The 20000-nt window shown below is 33.5% G+C and overlaps 3 protein-coding genes and 1 pseudogene across 6 annotated transcripts; 2 read left to right on the top strand and 2 right to left on the bottom strand.

Annotated features, from left to right (window-relative positions):
- Positions 1-74: 74 nt before the first annotated feature.
- LOC18044468 (protein PTST homolog 2, chloroplastic) lies at positions 75-4272 on the bottom strand. 4 transcript variants are annotated; one of them, XM_006438503.2, is made up of 8 exons: positions 3359-4272; positions 2736-2901; positions 2273-2456; positions 1964-2190; positions 1345-1490; positions 1118-1265; positions 485-553; positions 75-397 (listed from the first exon to the last, which is right to left on the bottom strand). In XM_006438503.2, exons 1-8 carry the CDS (start codon positions 4045-4047, stop codon positions 302-304), a joined length of 1725 nt encoding a protein of 574 aa, XP_006438566.1. In that variant the 5' UTR covers positions 4048-4272; the 3' UTR covers positions 75-301. The 4 variants fall into 4 exon arrangements, 2 of the variants coding, with proteins under 2 accessions (XP_006438566.1, XP_024042223.1); XR_002906043.1 differs by having other exon boundaries at positions 377-397; positions 662-1265; XR_002906044.1 differs by lacking the exon at positions 75-397 and having other exon boundaries at positions 743-1265.
- Positions 4273-6035: 1763 nt separating this feature from the next.
- LOC18044467 (protein NRT1/ PTR FAMILY 2.12) lies at positions 6036-7772 on the top strand. Its single transcript, XM_024186328.1, has 3 exons — positions 6036-6206; positions 6661-7229; positions 7373-7772. Exons 1-3 carry the CDS (start codon positions 6036-6038, stop codon positions 7770-7772), a joined length of 1140 nt encoding a protein of 379 aa, XP_024042096.1.
- A 1285-nt stretch (positions 7773-9057) lies between these two features.
- LOC18044466 lies at positions 9058-9663 on the bottom strand (annotated as a pseudogene).
- A 6320-nt stretch (positions 9664-15983) lies between these two features.
- LOC18044465 (protein NRT1/ PTR FAMILY 2.13) lies at positions 15984-19714 on the top strand. The gene is made up of 4 exons (XM_006438498.2): positions 15984-16318; positions 16489-16706; positions 17565-18139; positions 18709-19714. Exons 1-4 carry the CDS (start codon positions 16141-16143, stop codon positions 19580-19582), a joined length of 1845 nt encoding a protein of 614 aa, XP_006438561.1. The 5' UTR covers positions 15984-16140; the 3' UTR covers positions 19583-19714.
- Positions 19715-20000: the final 286 nt, after the last annotated feature.

The following is a 20000-nucleotide window of genomic DNA, read 5'->3' as shown; positions in this document are numbered from 1 at the left end:
AAATTTAATAATTTCACTTGATTAAAACCGAAATGAAATTGAAAAATCATGTAATATATAAGGCTAGAATCTCCTAAAAATAAGTACATGAAATAAGCTTGTATTACAGAGCTTTCCTAAAAAAAAAAAAATGAAGAGCAAGCATCTAAATGTCCAATATACAAATCACCCCTTGTCAGCTAAACAATGTTTACAAAAATAATAAGAGAAAGATGAGAAGACACTTGCAGTATGCACTCTCTTCGTCCTCATATGAAAGAAAAAAATTTGTCTTGCTCACTATTACAAGCTTAAGTGTTTCTTACGTGACAACTAGTAGATTATTCTCATATCCGTTATTGTAAACGATAGGGCGTAAGGGATCAATCTTCCATTCACCATCGACAATAAACTTGATCTGTAGCAAAAGCTAAATTAGAACTCTTGACTGAAGGAGCACTAACTGTTGCATATGAAATCATTATAAGTTGAGATAAAGATCTACCTCATATCTACCCGGATACAACTTCAGGGACAGAGAAAAAATACCAGCACTTGACTTCTCCATCTTTCTCTGCAAAGCAGAAAATAAAAATAGAGCCAACTTATAAAGATCTATGCTAAACCCTGTTGAAAGAAAGGCTTCAAATGACAAAAGAATATTGTTATCCACAATCCTTACACAAATATTGTTATCCAAAAAGGGTCGATAATCAGTCTATATATCACGGCATGTCATTAATACTGACAAAAGAATCCATACTTGTATTGATTATGCAAAAACCAAGTTCAGTAATCTTGAAGCATGCTCTCTGTAATCTTCTTGCTTTCATAATTGACTTCCATTTTGATCAGTGTTTTCTAAACAGGAATTCAGTTATCTCAATTCAAACAAGCAGACAATTAATCCACTCTTTCATAAGAATCACAGAAGAAGCTGTCTCAACTACTTCTAGTGATATAAGTCAGTAGGTTTAAAGGAGAATGACAATTCAATGCCAAAAGCCCCCAAAAAAGAAAAGAAAAAGAAAAAAGGTCGTTTGTGGTCACTAACTAGCAGGCTTGAAATTGAACATCAAGGAATCTTAGAAGCAGGAAGAAATTACATCAAAATCAAAATTTCAGAATGAGGTCGAACCTGGGAAGCCCAACCATCAAATGATCCTGCTAAAAGCACCTCTGAAGCCAAATTAGGCCAAACTACACAGACGGTGCGAATAAGCATTAGGGTTCTACGAGCATCATCAATCCTTTTCTGTTTTTCTTCAACCATTTTTTGTGCATCGCTGCAGAATGTAAGAACTTTGCATCATCAATGGTAGCGTAAAATAAGTATGACGTTGAATGAACAGAAATTGTGCATACATTATTGTCAATGCCATCTTTCCTTCTAACACTGCTAACTTTGCACGTATTGACCGTAATCTATCTTTAGCATTCATGATCTCATTTTCTTGGAACTCCCAAGTATCAGAAAGCTTATGCAAATCATCAGACAAGCCTTCAAAACCCTGTTGAAGAATGCAGAGTAAAATTAATAATTTATTTGAATCTTATAAGAAGAGAATGCAAAAAGTTATCACAGGATAGAAATATTGCTACAAAAGCTGCATACAGTAATGAATCTTCTGAATTTTGATACTAAATATCTGTGGAAACAAAACAAGAAACGTTATTGTGTTTTGGTGAGAAAAATAACATCAGTTGCAGGCAATAATTGATTAGGTTAAGTTAACATGCAACAAATAGGTTAAATAGCAGGATAACACGTGCCAAATTCATGATCACAATTGATAATACATTCATGAAATTCTTGAGTGATTCACATTTTTATGAACTAAACAACATTGCATTCAGTAAGAACATTCTAGCAATCAAAATGAAGAAACAACCTGTTTAATGTGTTTCTGTAACAAAAAAATATATTTGAACATTCCTAGGAGTACTTTCCCAAATTTGTGTACAAAAGGATCAGATCACTCACCTTCTGTGACAGAAGTTCACCCGAGTTAGACCTTAATGTGTGAAGTACAGATGAAAGCTCCAGCTCCAAGTGCTGAAGGCGACTTCGTATGTCATTATGATTATTCTCTGTGGGATAAGAGTTCAATTTTTCTGGCCTATTCAAATGTTCACAACCAATGTCTCTTACTTCAAGTATTTCATCCCCTGACACATCCATTGCTCTTTCATTGGAAGCAATTTCAGCAGCTGAACAGTGTATCAGCAAACAGAGGTCAGTTGATCTGAAGTGTCAAGCCACTATGGAACCAGAAACTAGCTAATGGACTACCTTCAAATTCCTTGTCTGAAAACCCTGCCCTTTGAATGCTCCACATTCTCCACATTTCAGGCTTAGGTGACTTTTGGTTTGAAGGAGATGTATTTTGAGTGAGCTTGCCCCCTGAATTATTGATTATGCCTCCACCAGGGTCTAATGATGCAAGCTTGTTGCTTCTTCCAAGGCCAGCAACTGTCTTTTACAGTAAACAAGAACACGAAGTTATGTCTTAGAAAGACCTTGCAACAATACATTATTTATATGATATAACTGGTTATTGTTTACCCAAGAATAAGTAAAATACAGTTATAGATTCATCCAACAATTCTAAGATGACAAGAAATATAGTAATCCTCAATATATTCAAATACAAAGTTGAAAAACCTACCAAATTATTCACAAGCATGCTCATTTTTACAAATAGATAAGGTGAAAGATAAATAAAACTAATTTGAAAGTAAAAAAACCAATTTACCTCCTCTTTTGAGGTTTCAACATGCTGGTCATCTTTACGACCATCACTTTGGACACAAGCAGTGTTCCCTTTCTCTCTCAAACCAAACCCAAAATTTGTATTCCTTTCTTTCTCCAACCGATTCAGTATACCCTCAATCCCAGAATCATCCTCAATGGCCTGTTCCCTGACCAAACAGAATATGCAGAATATATATGTGAAAGGACCGTCCAAGAAATTTACCAATCTATTTGGTAGCTTAAGAAAAATTGAAGAATTATAAACTTGAAAATTACAAGCGCTTCAAATGGAAATAAGCTTTTTCTTTTCTGCTGAATTCATTAGGTGCTTAACATTTTTTATATCAAATTAAGGAAAATGAATGAATAAAAAATGTTTGAGCCAAAGGATTTAAAACTAGTTTCTAGTTAATCTATCCGCGGCACTAGTGACAGCAAACATATTGACAAAAGCATGTCCTTTCAACATCAAGATGCTTTCAAATCACATGTTAACAATCAAGGTTGATTTCTCAGCAATACTTTTGATTTTAATCGTATGGTTTCAAGGGTCGGAACTGTTTAATCAACAAAACAATAAACTTTTGGCAGTAAAAATAGAAAACTAAAAATTAGAAACCTCACAATGATCTACCAGATGACGAAGCCGAACAAGAAGAATTAACAGGAAAAGAAGAAACACCGTATTTTCTAACTTCGTTGCACTCCAAAGCACTGCTTTTTTCACCACTTTCAAAACTCTCTTGAAGAGCCCCATTTTTGTATCCCTTCACCACCGTCAAATCCCAATCATTAACACCATTTTCTTGAAACCCTTCTAGTTTTTGTTGTTGCTGTTGTTGTTCTTCTTTATCATCATCATCCAAATCCCAACCAAATGCAAGCCACCCACCTTGCCTCGCAATAGCCTCAACAAGATCCAATCTTCCAGCATCCATGAACTGCTTCTTAGTTGGAAACGCGTTTGGATTTTCTGAGTTCCTCATGAACTCCAAAATCTCAGCTTCCAAAGCCAAATCTCCTTCACTATCCAAATCCTTCTTACACCTCCTCACAAACCCAACACACATATTACAATAGCCCCTATAATTCCTCTTTTCCACCTCAAGAAACCCTGAAAATGACCCAGGGTTTTCTCTCTCTTTCGCAGCTGCAACAAGACTCAATGAAACAACTGGTTCTTGCTTTCTTGTTCCTCTTCTTGGGTTTGAGTTAAAAACAAAATCCCACGAAGGAGAAGGAAACGTATTCAAATCTAGGTGCGAATAGGGCGAGGCAAAGAAGCAATATGAAGCGGCAGTGAGTGAGACCATGATGGTTCAGGCATTTCTTCGAACACTTGGCGCTCAATATGCTGTTATGGAATCAGATGAGCGGGGCAAGCAACGAACAATACCACTACCGCTGAAAAGCGTAACCCGCTTTTAATTAACCGTATCGACTTCCTTCGAAAACCGTATTTGTTTGTTTATTATTTATTATTTTTATTGGATTTTTTTAATATATTTTCTTTGTCCTTTGTTATGTAAAGGGTCCTTGGGAATGTGATGGATAACGTCGGGATTATAAAATCAAACTGGGCTTTTATCGCCTTGTCTGGAACAGACAATGCCTCAACACCGTTGGATTCAGATGTAATTAATTAAATTGTACGGAGATGATTATATCCTTAAATTTATTGTTTCAAGCTAATGCACACGTGATCCACGACGATTACGCTTTAAAAAAGGGTTAAACTAAGTCGTTTACTTGTCCTAGGATTTTGAGACACCTGAAAGATGAACATCTCTTACACCATTGACCTTCAAGTTTATTTATTAATTTAGATTTTTTTTTTGGGTAATTGTACGATTCCTTGCCCATGTAACACTAATTTTTTTTTTTAAATTCTTCAATGTTGTTTAAAATAGTAAAAGGTCTTTTCTTAATTGAAGATAGCATTAATTTATAGAATAATAATATTAATTTTATCCTTAAAACATTATTTATGGGCGCGCCAACACAAAAAAAAAAGAAAAATCCCCATAAACAATGCAATGGCTGTCCTTATCAATTAATATTATCATGTTCATGATGGTACACCACTGAACTCCCCTTTTGAATTAGCTCCTTCTTTTTCCTGTTGCAGGTGATGAATTTGATGTTGATACCTTGATATTGATATTGACTGTACTAACTAATTAAGAAAGTGACTATGAACGTGGTTGAGGTTCCAACTGGGTAGGTTCCCAACTGGGTATCAAAATTCAAAAAAAAAAGATAAGAGCGCCCTTGATATTTCGAAGTAATACTCGTGTAAAACTATCATTTATAAATTCTTCAATACAAATGGTATATCAAAAAACTTTATAACTCGTATGACATCGTTTGTAATCTTAGCACCTTCATGAAAATATTGTGTTATGAATTGAATTGAATTGAATTATTCACGTTAAGTTATTTTAATTTTATTAAATATTTAAATTACTAACTAAAAAGAAAAAAAATATATAATTTTATTTGTATTTCATTCGGATCAACACAAGCTCGCTCAAGATATGATGATACAATGTTAAAATATATTTCATGTCAGTTCGGCAATTATTACATGCTTGCGTATTTAATTATTTGAGAGGAGCAAGACCAACTTAGCTCTGGGGTCGAAGAAATGGGCCTGAAAGCCCATTAGGTGCGTAGCGAAGGCCCGATACAAATCCATGTTGAGTTGGGGACTCTACAAAATCCACCTTAACGAGAGACGGGAATAGTTAACGTGGCATCTTCGTTTCCACTGGTTCATAGGCACGAGAAAACTCCGCTCGGTTCAAATCTATTGGCACATGAATCGTGAAGCCGCTTGACTGACACGTAAGCATGCATTATAAGCACTTTGTCGTCAGTAGCGTTCACTTAACTTTTTGTTCGTTTCTCTTGCTCTTTAAGTAGATCATTGCCAGATGATCGTCATTTCACTTGGTTCCACATTAATCAAACTTAGCCTCGCTAGTTGAACTTGAATCTGAGAAGAGGGGAAAATGGAGGTTGATAATCACAGAAAAAATATCTTCACTCTCAAAATCCAAATCATCACCGGTCGTAGAAGAAGAAAACACTACCGTTTCATCAGGTTCAGATACAAAGCAAATGAAGCCCTTGGGATGGAAAGCCATGCCCTTCTTCTTATGTCTTTTATTTCTCTGTCCTTAAGATCTCTTTACACAAATTATACGTAGAGTAAAAGCAACGTGCTTTATTACTTAAGATAAGATGATATAATATTTCAGGAAATGAGACGTTTGAGAGATTGGGGTCATTTGGGATAATGGCAATCTTTACGGTGTATCTGTTGAATGAATATAACGTGTCGCAGGCGTATGTTGCTGCCAAGTTTGGTGCCTGGAATGGTGTGGCCGATTTCCTCACTGTGATTTTTGCTTTTCTAGCTGATGCTTATATCGGAAAATTTGTCACCATTGTTTTAGGATTTTTGCTGGTAAACCGTATTAATTTTTATTATATTACTGGTGTTCTAATATATATCTTCCATTATCATTGTTTGTAAAAGGGGTAAATGAATGTAATTTAACGTTTATTAGTTACTTATAAATATGCTGTCGAGTATGATGTACTTGCGGTGTCCCTTCGTTGAATCTTATCCGTCATAGTCACATATTTTAACTAATTAAATTGCACAGATAATCACTAACGGAAGGTATGCCGAAACTTTTTTTACGAAGGTATCACTCATCCGCCCAATTAAGATCGTGTTGAAGTGACAACCAATTTAATATACTTGCCACATTTTATTAGCTATTAATGAATTAACTAGATTATGATTCTAATATTAAATTTCGGAGACATATGATTGTATCGATCACTAATTGAAAGCATACATTGAGCATCTTTAATGAATTAATAATATCCCAAAAACAAATATACTTGGACAGGGAATGTTAATGGTGACATTGACGGCGATTGTGCCGCAGCTGCGGCCTCCCCATTGCACCAACGAAGAGCGTATCCATGGCCAATGTATAGGCCCTAACAGAAACCAACTGGCCTTCCTTCATGTGGCAATGTTCTGGTTAGCCGTAGGCGGCGCCGGTGGAATCAGACCGTGTAGTATTCCTTTTGCAGTTGATCAATTTGATTCAAGAACCGACAAAGGAAGGAAAGAAATCAACAGCTTCTTTAACTGGTATTACACCACTTTTACATTAGTTCTTTTGATTACTTCAACCATTGTCGCTTATGTTCAAACTGTTAGCTGGGCTTGGGGCTTTACAATTCCGACGGTTTGCTTGTTCTGCGGACTTGTTCTTCTCTTTGCTGGAATGAGAATTTATGTACTTGTGATAGCGGAGGGCAGTTTGTTTTCTAGCATTGTTCAAGTGTTCGTTGTGGCGTACAAGAAGCGCCGCCACCAGCTTCAGTCCGTTGGAGATGGAATTTTCTATGATCCTCCACTGAAGAAAACTCTAGGCTCCAAACTCCCTCTAACATCATCTCAGTTCAGGTTTGTTTAATTAATATGTCATTTTGTAGTTTGTTTAGCTAGTCTCAGTTTCGATTTCGTATTTTCAAATATGCATGCATGGTGACATTAAATATTTGATGAATTTAACGCATGCATGTTTGGTTTCTTTAATCAATAATTAGGTTTTTGAATAAAGCTGCCATAATAGATAACAATGATGAAATAAAGCAAGATGGAATGTGTATGAATCCGCGGAGACTATGCAGCATACAACAAGTTGAAGAGGTAAACTGGCTGATGATTATCGTTCCAATATGGGCATCTGCTATCATCAGCTTCCTTCCCATGCAAATAGGAACATATGTAGTGGGACAAGCCATGAGAATGGACCGACACCTCGGACCCAAATTTGAGATCCCCATTCCGTCAATTTTTGTCATATCTTTGATTATAATGGCAACATTTCTCCCAATCTATGATCGTTGCCTCGTGCCAACGCTTGAAAACTTCACGAAACAAGAAGGCGGGATTATTCTCCTCCAAAGAATTGGATTAGGAAAGGAAATATCTGCTCGATTCTAGCTCCGATAGTGGCTGGATTTATTGAAAGAAAGAGACGGGCGTTTGCTATTTTGCATGGTAACCTTATGCACCTATTTCAGTCTTGTGGCTGGCACCGCAACTTAATTGGTAATTCTCTTGTCTTTCTGACCGTCTCTGTGGCAACTTATTTGAACAGCCTAGTGGTAGCCCTCGTCCATAGTTGGACCATAAAACACGACAAGCACAGCTGGCTGGCCGATGATATTAACGTTGGCAAACTAGATTACTTTTATTTCTCTGTGGCCGCACTGGGGCTATTGAATTTTATCTTTTTTCTGTTCGTTGCTCGTCGGCATCGATACAAGGCTTGTTGATAAGTTGAAGCAGAACCATACTGTGATGTCGAGTCGAGCATGATTTATATACAAGACCCATCAAATTTTGAAGTAATTGTATGGGGCAAAAAGTGCATTCCAGTGATATTGTGTACTCGTGGATGGTTTCTGCGCGATGCTAAGTAGCCCACCGTCTATTATGTTAAAAATAGGGTTTGACCACGCGCTGAACAATAATATGATTTGACCACGCGGCTTGAACAGTAATACAGCTTGAATAATAACGCGATATGAACAGTAATGCGGTATGAATAATAACACAGTTTGAACAGTGTTATCCGTTTGGTTATAAATAAGAGAGTCTTTCATAAGTTTTCATCATCTCAAAGAATTTATTTTCTCTTGTATTTAGAGAGAATTTGAGAGTTGAATATAATTACTCTTAAATTGAGAGTTTTGGATCTATTTGGGGCTTAAGTGAGAGAAAATTACTTTTGAGAGTGGAGTTGTAATAATTTTCTATATAGTGAATATTTTTCTTTAATTGTCTTTTTTACAATGACCATGGTTTTTCTCTGAATTTGGAGTTTTCCATATAAATCTTGTGTTGTAGGATTGATATTGTTTTCAATTTAATTTTTCTATTGATTTGTTGCTTGACAAATTGCTTGAAGTGACCTTGAGAGGAATATTAATTTCCTAACAGTGGTTTCAAAGCCAACTGCACATCTCTTTTTAAAAAGATCATTGTCAGAAAATGGTCAATTTACGACCATGGGATTATGCCTGGGATTATGCCTCCCGTGGCATAAATCAGTATCTCTAATCATATGAAATTTATCCTAACAAAGATGATCCAAAGAAGCAGAGGGAACCAAAGGTTTGGTAGTTCCTCGCAAAAACAACAAGAGGGATCAAAATAGAAAGCACACCCGCAAGCCAAAGAAAACCCTCACCAAATAAGATTTATGGAAGATAGGATAACATGTTCAAGCTTCTGGAACAGAGGCTGCTGCACGCTTCATGGAAGCGAATTTGATAAGGTGGTTGTAATTGCCTTTTTTCCTTGAACAATTGGGAGAAATGATGTTTGCAATACAAAATACCTTCCAGGGCTACATAATTTGATGGGCTAATGGAACAACCACCATGTGAGCACTTGAAACATGTCTTGTGATAGGCCTGGCTTTCCACTGCTACCTTCTCCAATGGACACACTGTTTTACTACAAGAAGCACATTTTTTTGGGTCCCAGATAACATGCTGGCAGCTTTGCTAGGCGACCTTGTCAGCTCAGGAGTTGACTTCTCAACTAACCTTGCAGGTGATTGGAAATTCTTGTTAATGTTACCCGACTCCTTGAAAAGCTGTTCAAAGTGAGGCTTACAGTAAAGAACACCTTCCATGGATGAGTAATTGCTCAGCTTGAGTGTGCCTTTGCAGTGAGAGCACTTAAAGCAAGACTTGTGATAAACAACCCCATCATCAGATAATTGCTCAACTGGATAAACTGTCTTCTCATAGACCTTGTATTTCTGTTGGGTACCAATAAAAGACTTTGCTTTTAGATCTTTGGAAAGGAAAAAATGGATCATTAAATTGATTGAGCTGAGACTTTAAGAAAAGGACAAAACCCAAGTGGGGAGTTGAGTTATTAAAGGCAAACCTTAATGCAGGCCAAATTTTTATTTCAGTAGTAATTTCTTGTTGAAAAAAAAAAGCACTTTAATGAGTAGTGTTATCACATTTTTTTTGTTTATTATTTATATTTTACAGTGTAAAATAAAATAAATGGAACATGAAGAATTATCCGCACTCGGCAAAATGGTTGCCCTAGCCGTTGAAGGAAAGTCATATGATGCAGGAATGTCAAACTCTGCTTCTTTTGAATTTTGGTCGATAAATGCAAAAACAATATTAAAGGTTTTGTTATTAGGAAACTTGCATAATTAAATTGTACTGATATGTAATATTACATAGTATATATGATTGGATAAACAAACATGTCTAGTTATATAGAAATTTTACGGACTTTAATTTCAAATTATTTTCTCAATGATATTATTATTCAGCATTTAGTAAACAAAGGTCACAACTGTCCTCAAACTACGAAAGCCTAGATGTTTTCACTTAATTGGTATCAAATAATGAAGAATAATATACAAGCTATATATCTCTAGAAAGCTGTATTTGTCAGGAGTTCAATTAATTTTACGGTTTTCTCTTTGAAGTTTTCTACATGCAGATATGGCTTAAAGAATGCTGACCGCTCAGAATTATTGAAGCAACCAAGTCTATGATTATCAGCCAAATTTCATGATTTAACTGTATTGATCGAGAACATATGAGATTACATACTATATATAGTACGATAGATAAATCCGTCCAGCTATAGAACAATTTTACATAATCAAATTCCGACTTCTCTTCTTAAAGATATTCACGATTTAGTGCACAAAGGTCACAACAGTCTTGAACCTATACAAGGCCTGAAGTTTCTGAATTAACTGATATCAATTGACAAGGAATAAAATTACAAACTATATATCCATAGAAAGAAGTATTTGTCAAGAGTTCAAATAATTTTACGGTTTTCTATTTGAAGTTTTCTACATGAAGATATGGCTTAAAGAATACTAACTGCTCAGAATCACTGAAGCAACCAAGTCCATGATTTTCAGCCGATTTTCATGATTTAACTGTATTGATCTAGAATGTATGAGATCGCATGCTATATATGTTTGAATAGATAAATATGTCTAGTTACGGCAGAACTTTACATAATCGAATTCGGACGTCTCTTCTTAAAGATATTCACAATTTAGTGAACAAAGGTCACAACTGTCTTCAAACTACACACGGCCAGAATTTCTTTAATTAAATGATATTAATTTCTCAGGAACAAAATTACAAGCTTTATACCCTAGAAAGCTCTATCTATTAGAAGTTCAAATAATTTTACAGTGTTAAATTTGAATTTTTCTACATTAACACATGACTTAAAAAGTATAGAGTACTCAGAAGCATTGAAGCAACCAACTTGGAAGATATATTAGTTCTTTCTTTCAGCCTCTTCCCTTAAGGACCACAACCACCGACATTATATGCTCAATTTTCTTATGTTTCTACATATTTTTTTTGTTTGGAAAAGCAGTAGAACAATGTTTGATTTTAAAGTATTGGCCACTATATGGTTACACAAACGAAATCTCCTCATGGCCATCTCTCTACTTAACAGCGAAATAAAGATAAAAATCCTAAATATCAAATTATAAAGAAGAAATGCAGTACTAACCTTCTTTATCAATATCCATGACTTCCTTATAGTGATAGTTCCTAGATTTATCTTGAACATAAATTTTTTCAAAACTAAAAAAGTTGATTAATTGACAAAAAAACTCTGCTCAAATTAAATCATATTGATTGATCAAAAACTCCACTCAAAATTGATCTTTGATGAGATACTGATTGTTATATACGAATATGAGTTTGAATTGTGTTTCATTACTAGTAGGAGTTTATTCTGCCAATAGTCAAACGGGTGAACATAAATCGTTTGGATCGTGTAGTGGGCTGAAAAATTTCAGCCACCACCCCTACAATTTCAACGATTCTTACAATTTCACTTGAATAATATAGTTTATTTAATTACACAAAATTCAATAAATATATGATTTTAGTAAAATATATGACATGTATATGAAACTGATATTCATAGGAATGTTTAATTACACTTTAAAATTTATTTTACCTATGTGTCCTACATCATTTATTATTGGCTTTTCGTAATTTTGTTAAGTAGTAATTTCAAGCCAAACAGAAAAGAGTTTCAACATTTAATTAATTTGAAGACTCAATGTGAGACTCAAAATTGCTAAAATAGTACTTAAATCATATTCTAAATGTTATAAGATAAATTGATTATCATGTAATTAAACTAACTTCAAAATCTATTATGCAAACAGATGTAATCTCAGTTGTGAGATTTGTTTTTTTTTTTTAATTCTAATGTATGGTGTTTGTCTAATAGTGAAATATAAACAATAGTCTTCAATTTCTCATGTGGTATATTTTATTGGCTTATTAGCTCATGAAACTATATGCAAATGTTGAAAATTGGACTACTGTATGAAATATCATGTGATCATTTGACCTTAGATTAATGTATCAAACGCCCATAAAATATAGTTTGCTTTGTTAGCCTACAAATTAATTTTTACTAATATTTATATTTCATTTATCAATTCATAATTCATCGGGATAATTACGAATTTAATTTCCCTCCTATTAATAAATAGGGATACATATAGGTACTCGATATGTGTGTTTGTGTGTGTCGCTTCATATGTTTTAATAACTACAAGAATAATTGCCTCTACTAACTTTTTCCCATACCATTTTTATTATATTTTACCAATTGTATTTCTATACTACTATTTGTAAAAGAAAGCTACAATTGACTACTCAAAAATATCTTCATATTTTTCTATTACATTTACATTAAAGATGTAGTATATTATAAATGCAAAGTTTAATTTTCAATAACATAACACTTTAATGAAATCAACATATTAAGTGCGATGTATGATATATGATATGACACTATAAATATGCTACAAAATTAATGGGGAAAAGACCACCCACACCTCTAAATTTTGCTTAAATGGTAAAAAATAATCCCTTAAAATAAAAAAAATATAAAATAAGATAAAATTTATAAAAAATTTATGAATATTAACAATTTATTTTAACATTATTAATTTGTCATGTTCTTTTAATAATATTAAAATCTATTTCACATACTAATAATATTAAATAATTATACCTAACATTCAAAGTAATATATAAAATTTATATATTTTTACAATATCTTATTTAATTATGTCTATATTAATGTCGATCTTAAAATCAATTTTTGGATTAATTGATTTTAGTAAATCCATCGGGATGGAATAATAACTTAATATGAATAAAATTTTCATCGTACATGTTATTTTATTAATTTGACTTATTGTAATATTTTATTTGTATCATATGATATTTATTCATTATTTCTATACTATTACTATATTTTTATTTATTTAGGTTGTTTTAATTAAAACGTATAATAGTCATTTATGAAATGAAGAGGGTTTGTATAGCTCTTTAGGAAACTAAAAGGGTTTTATATAACCATTTAAGTAAACCTTAAGGGTATGATTGGTTTTTTTTTTTTCAAATTAATATTAATTTAAAATTAAAAAATTAATATTTACCAACAACCTGTAAGTTACCTGCTATATTTTAATTAATTATTCAATTATCTATTATATTAAATGAATGAATCAGATTAAAACTCTTCTATCCAAGGGTACACACTAATCCCACTATCAATGCTGAGAAAATACAAACAGTATCTTAGAGAAATCCTTATTATTATCTTATTTCGGTTTGTAAAGAACTCTACCCGTTGCTGCGCCTTCAGCAGTTTTAGCCACGATGCTGCAATTCGACCAATCCTTTCGCGTTGTGGTGTCTGATTCAGATTGCACATTATAGCTAGTTTGTGTCCTGTATAATTTTAATTGATTATGAAAATGGTAGGATTGTGGTATCAATGCTTGACTTGCGATTTTTTTTTTTAATTTATACTTAAACCTCAGCCAAATTTGAATAAAAATATATGGTTAATTTAGATTAAATAATTAACTTTCTCAAATAATTTATTGTGAAAATTTAAAAAGTACTTTAAGCTAAGATATAAAAGTTTAAACAAGCAGTAGCTTAACTATAATTAACAAGTTTTATGAGTTGAAATCTATATACCGTTTTGCCATCTAATGTTCTTTGGCATATCGCTTTACAGTTAAAGTTTTATGACGATTGTTTCTTTCAACTTAACTTTTCAGTTTTTATTATTTTAACACTAAATCTTTAACTCCATTAATAAATTTTGATGTCACAAGAGTATTTTAGGAAATTAAATATATTCGGTATTTTAGGAATTTCACAAAGTATAATATTTATAATTTTATTAATTAATTATTTTAGGTATATAACATAACCAATTAATAAAAGTATTATTTCTTTATATATAATTTATTTTGAAATTTTTTTAATTTAGAGTATTAAATGAGACTTAAAAGTTTATGAGTAAAATAGATTTTTACTTTTATTTTTGTTAAAATTCTATTAACTTCAATAGTTTGGTGACAAGATAAAATAAAATATTAACTGAAAAAAGTAATTGTCAAAGAATTTTAATAATAAAAAAATATGTTAGAAAATATTATGTGGTAAAGATTCAAAAGATTTCGTACCTGAAAGTTTGGCCACAAAATTAAGAACGCCATTCACACCATACACGCACTATCAAAGAATATTTATTATAAAAATTTACAGTCTTTATTAAAAAAAAAAAGATTCAATTATTGTGCAACTGTGGTATGGTACCATTGTTACACCATAGTTTTGTCCTAGAAAAAATATTCCAATAGTCGGTAAAAATATCTTTTAATTCCAACATGTAAATCCGTGAATGAAAATGTAACAGACTAACATGGCCAGTAGTTTCATAGCCATGTTGATTATAATATTTTTCTCTTATTCATAAAGTGGAAAGCTCAGGTTCTCAATAGTCAATATTACGAGAGACAATTAAAGAGATTTGAAAAAAAGAAAAAAAAAAAGAAATTCTAGGTTAGCCCTTTTTAAATAAAAACAAACAAATAACAAAAACACGCTTGTGTATAAACAAATTAAAAAAAAACCATCAAAATAATAATAATTTATCAAGAATAAGAATAAGAATTAATTAAAAGAATATAGAATAATAAAATTAACCAGAAAATTTGAGTTTGGAATGATAATAAGGATTTTGGAAATTTGTCTTAGAGAAGAAAAGCCACCATGAAAACGACGGTCTGCACTCTGAAATTTTAAATATGATTGATAGCAAATGCAATTTCAAATGTTCGTTCAAGATAAAACAGATAAATTGGAATCAATTACAATCCTTAATTAAAATAGCATCGTTAAATGCATACGTGGGCATATTCACAATTACAGCTAAGAGTAGGAGCAAGACCAAAACAGGGAAAAGGAAAACCTAATTAACGATGGACATTAATTATATACAGAAAAAACTTTAATATAATGATATCCAATTCAATCAAATTAGAGAAACCTAAAAAGTTGGTAGTTCCCGCTTTCCCGCTACCAAAATGCCAGAAGAATTGTCCTTGAGGCTTTGACCGATTAATGTGAGAACACGCATATTTGGTTCGGCAATTTTGTTTAATTTGTGCATGCACGTGTTATGCCTTGGAATCTTCTGATATATGAAGCCCAATTTACCAAGCAAAATAGATATTGTGATTGTTGCCTACTTAAATTAAATCTTAATTATATATTATTGTAATTAACTATATTTTAAAAAAAAACCACACATGAGATGGACCAAAATAGCATGATTTTTTTTGTGTGTGTTAAATCTACTCCTATTTTAAATTAACAAATAAATAAATAGACATATCTTATTCGACCGTTTGAAGGTATTTGTATTTACTAAAATTTGTATATTTTTTTTATCTTCAAACTCAACCCTTAAAATATTAAGGATTTCTTACCATCTAACTTCTTTTTTTGAAAAAAAAAAATGTTGGTAGAAATAATTTTACATGGCACATAGTCAGAATTTTTACACATATGAGATGTTATCATTAAAATGATTTTATAAAATGAGGCGATTGTAGAAGTGATGGGTCTGAGTGGGAGTATAGAATCGTCCCCTTCCATTGCGTCAGCTATTTGATCATCGCTCTGTGACCACAGTCCACACGCTCTTGTTTGTTTTTACTTGTGGTGGGTGGTGGGTAGTGGGTAAAAAATTAAAAATACACACGATCTTCACTTGTATAAATATATGCAAGAGTCTTGTGCAGACACTCGTAACTCCACTTCACAGAACCACACATGCCTTGAGAAAACGAATACAGCATAGAGAAGCTAATAATTGTCTCAGCAGAAGTACTAACTAGGGTTTTTTTGTTAAAAATAAAATTCAAAATCCAGAGAGAGAGAGAGAGAGAGAGATGGTGGGGGATCAAAAGCAAAAAGAGCCAAGCAGCTCAGTTCAGTGGTACTGTGGTGCAAGATGCTTTCAAAAACCATCATCCCCAGAAAGGGAAGACGTGATTTTATCAGATTCAAAGCGGCATCCGCCAGACCAGAAGAAACCTGGAGGATGGAAAGCTATGCCTTACATCTTAGGTTTCTCTCTCTCTCTCTCTCTCTCTATATATATATATATATATTTTTTTTTTTCTTTTAAGCTCGCAAACTAGATATCTAGCTAGCTGCTATGGCTTCAAACTTGTTAGTTTAATTTTGTGGGTGTGAATTGTTGATTAAATTTATGCATGTACGTTATATATGCGTAGGAAATGAGACATTCGAGAGACTAGCAACGATCGGTTTGTTGGCCAACTTTATGGTGTATTTGTTGAAAGAATATCACATGAATCAGACGTCTGCTGCGAACATTCTCAATATCTGGGGTGGCGTTACAAATTTTGCACCTTTGCTTGGTGCCTTCATCTCCGATACCTATACCGGCAGGTTTAAGACCATTACTTTTGCTTCCATTGCGGCTATCCTGGTACGTTTTTTTTTTTTTTTTATGTTCTTCCTTCTCATTATTTATTTATTTTTTCTCCCTGATTTCAACCATACATATATAATATTGTAGTTTGTCCTGTATAATCCGAACTTTTTCTTTTCTTTTCTTTTCTTTTTTTGGGTAAAAAAATACTTAGCTGGCGGAGCACTTTGTAACAAAATATCAAGGAACGGTAGTTCATGTGGTATATAAAGTTAATTTCGTTTAAATACTACTCACTACCACCCATTTATTTTTACTTTTTTGTTTAATTTTTGCTTTGACATCTTTTCACTTTCCTCTATAGCATAAAAAGCTCAAAAAAGTTTATTATAATTTTGAGAGTAGTGCTAGAGAGAGAGAAGTACGAGATAAAGACGAGAGAATTTTACTCTCTCTCTCTACTCATTTACTCTCTATCATTTTCTTCATTATTTCTCTCGTGTTTCTCTCGTTCTTCTCAACCCTAATCATTTTCCTAATTTTGATTCTGCATTATTCGTTTTGGACGTAACTCTCCCTGCTCCTCATTTATATCTTTTGGCCTTTTATTATCAATTGGTTTTGTTAAAGGGACCCTCACAAAATGGCCGTGGGGCCCACTTTTAATTTTACCGTGCAAGGGCAGCTGTAAGGTGCAGAATCTGTAAGTTAGCCTCCCTCTTGTTAGTTGTTAAAGTCCGCGTGGGCCCCATTTGATTACCAAACATTTACTTAACTAACATTTAAGGTTTTTCACAACCGTTAGATTTTTATTTAAAGGTTACTACGTAATCATCTCCAACATTCAATTACATTTAATTAATTTGTATATATTTATTTATTTGACGAAATGTACATCCTCCGAATGAATGACAGGGCATGTTAACCGTGACTTTAACGGCGTGGTTACCGCAGCTGCATCCTCCGAAATGCGACGTGGCAAAGCCACCTTTTGGTCAGTGCAAAAGTGCAAACAGTATGCAACTGGGTGTTCTGGTGATGGGTCTGGGATTGTTATCGATCGGCACCGGTGGAATCAGGCCATGCAGCATTCCGTTTGGGGTCGATCAATTTGATGCAACTACTGATGAAGGAGTCAAAGGAATCAACAGCTTCTTTAACTGGTATTACACCACATTTACGGTGGTCATATTGATCACTCAAACGGTGTTGGTTTATATACAAGACTCAGTGAGCTGGGTGATCGGATTTGGAATTCCAACGGTGTTGATGATAGGTGCAATTATTCTATTTCTTGTTGGAAAAAAACTTTATGTGCTTGTTGAACCGGAAGGCAGTATCTTTTCTGGGATTGGCCAAGTGCTCGTTGCAGCTTACAAGAAACGCCGGCTTACGCTTCCACAAGGACAAATGGATCACCATGGGATTTTCTACGATCCTCCCCCAAAGCTCTTTGTTTTATCAAAGCTACCTCTCACCCACCAGTTCAGGTGACCATATCTCCTTCACCCAACTTTTTCTTTATTAATTATTTATTTATAAATAAAATAATTAAAACTTATGATTCATCAATACTGGCCTTCCCTCGTCAGTTAGATTTTTAATTATATTAAAGTTAGAAATAGCTTCAAAGACAGTAAATTAATACAAATTTTAATATACTATATGATAAATAAAAAATTTTATTAGAACGCGTGTGTTTTTTTGGTTAATTTCTCAACTTTTTCCTGACTATAATACAATAAAATTATAAACAATCTAAGAGGTTTACATTTCTGCAGATAAGTCTCCCAGTGCATGCAAACTGGAGAAACCATGATGTTGATTGATTTAATATTTTAATGTTTTTGGTCATTACCACATTATTTTCGTTTCTTATGATATTAATTAGTGCCCACATGTACACATGGCAATCTCAAATAATGAGGAGACATATTTTCAAAATTGGGAGGAACACGATTTAAATTTTCCAAGTAGTTGTTGAGATGATGTCAGTTGTATTTTGTTTGCAATGATTGATGCAAAACCTCAGTCGTTGTTGATTTTTTTCCCCCTTCAGATTCCTAAACAAAGCTGCAATGATAGTGGACAATAATGAGCTTAAGCCTGATGGAACTCCCGTCAACCAGTGGAGGCTCTGTAGCATCCAACAAGTGGAAGAGGTTAAGTGCCTGATCAAAATCATCCCAATATGGGCAGCTGGAATCATTAGCTTGACTTCCATATCACAACAAGGAACATTCACAGTTTCACAGGCCATGAAAATGAACAGACACCTTGGGCCTAAGTTCCAAATCCCTCCAGGTACAGTGGGGGTCATATCAATGATCACAATAGGACTCTGGCTCCCATTTTATGACACAGTTCTTGTCCCAGCTCTTCGCAAAATCACTAAACATGAAGGAGGGATCACACTTCTTCAGAGAATTGGAATTGGGATGATTTTTTCAATACTGTCCATGATAGTTGCTGGTTTAGTTGAAAGAGGGAGAAGGGCTTCTGCCCATTTGCACCCTATGTCACAAGTATCAGTCTTCTGGCTAGCTCCTCAACTTATCCTGATGGGGTTTTGTGAGGCATTCAACATAATTGGACAGATCGAATTTTTTAACAAGCAGTTTCCTGACCACATGAGAAGTATTGCTAATTCTCTCCTCTTTTGCTCCTTTGGATTTGCAAGTTACTTGAGCAGTTTGCTTATCACCATTGTGCATGGAGTCACAGCAAGGCATGGCCACCCCGACTGGTTGACTAATGACATCGATGCTGGAAGATTAGATTATTTCTACTTCCTTATTGCAGGATTAGGAGGCCTTAACATTGTCTATTTTCTGTACTGTGCACGTCGTTACCGGTATAAGAGTGGTATCCAATCATTAGAAGATCAAAAACCCTATCTTGATCTTGAGCTTGTTGATCCAACCAAACAATGAATAGTAGATAGCTAGAAATAAATAAAGTATCAATGTTCTATAGTATTGAATAAAATATCCATGTATAAGAAACAGTATTTATTTCAGTTGTTATCTTTAGATATAAAAACATGGTCATGCTTTCTATGCCAATTTTCTTGAAAAAGCATAGCATGGGTTGTCTTGAAAATTTAAACATATTAATCGATCAGCATGCATTGCAGTGTCACTATATCTGATCTGCCTCTGCCCCCATTGTCGATGAGTTAATCTGGATCCAGTTCTGATCCGATTGTTGTGTTGGTTTTTTTTAAAAATATTTTGGACCATTTATATATTAACTTAGTGAACTAAGTACCAATTACACATATATTTGTATTTGCTCAAATAAAAATATTCTTCTTCTTCATCATGTTTGAAAATGGCAGCCATAATAGCT

The sequence above is a fragment of the Citrus clementina genome, unplaced genomic scaffold, assembly GCF_000493195.1.
Source record: "Citrus clementina cultivar Clemenules unplaced genomic scaffold, Citrus_clementina_v1.0 scaffold_4, whole genome shotgun sequence".
Classification (NCBI taxonomy): Eukaryota; Viridiplantae; Streptophyta; class Magnoliopsida; order Sapindales; family Rutaceae; genus Citrus; species Citrus x clementina.
The sequence above is the reverse complement of the archived record's forward strand: the minus strand, read 5'-3'. Positions and strand labels throughout refer to the sequence as shown.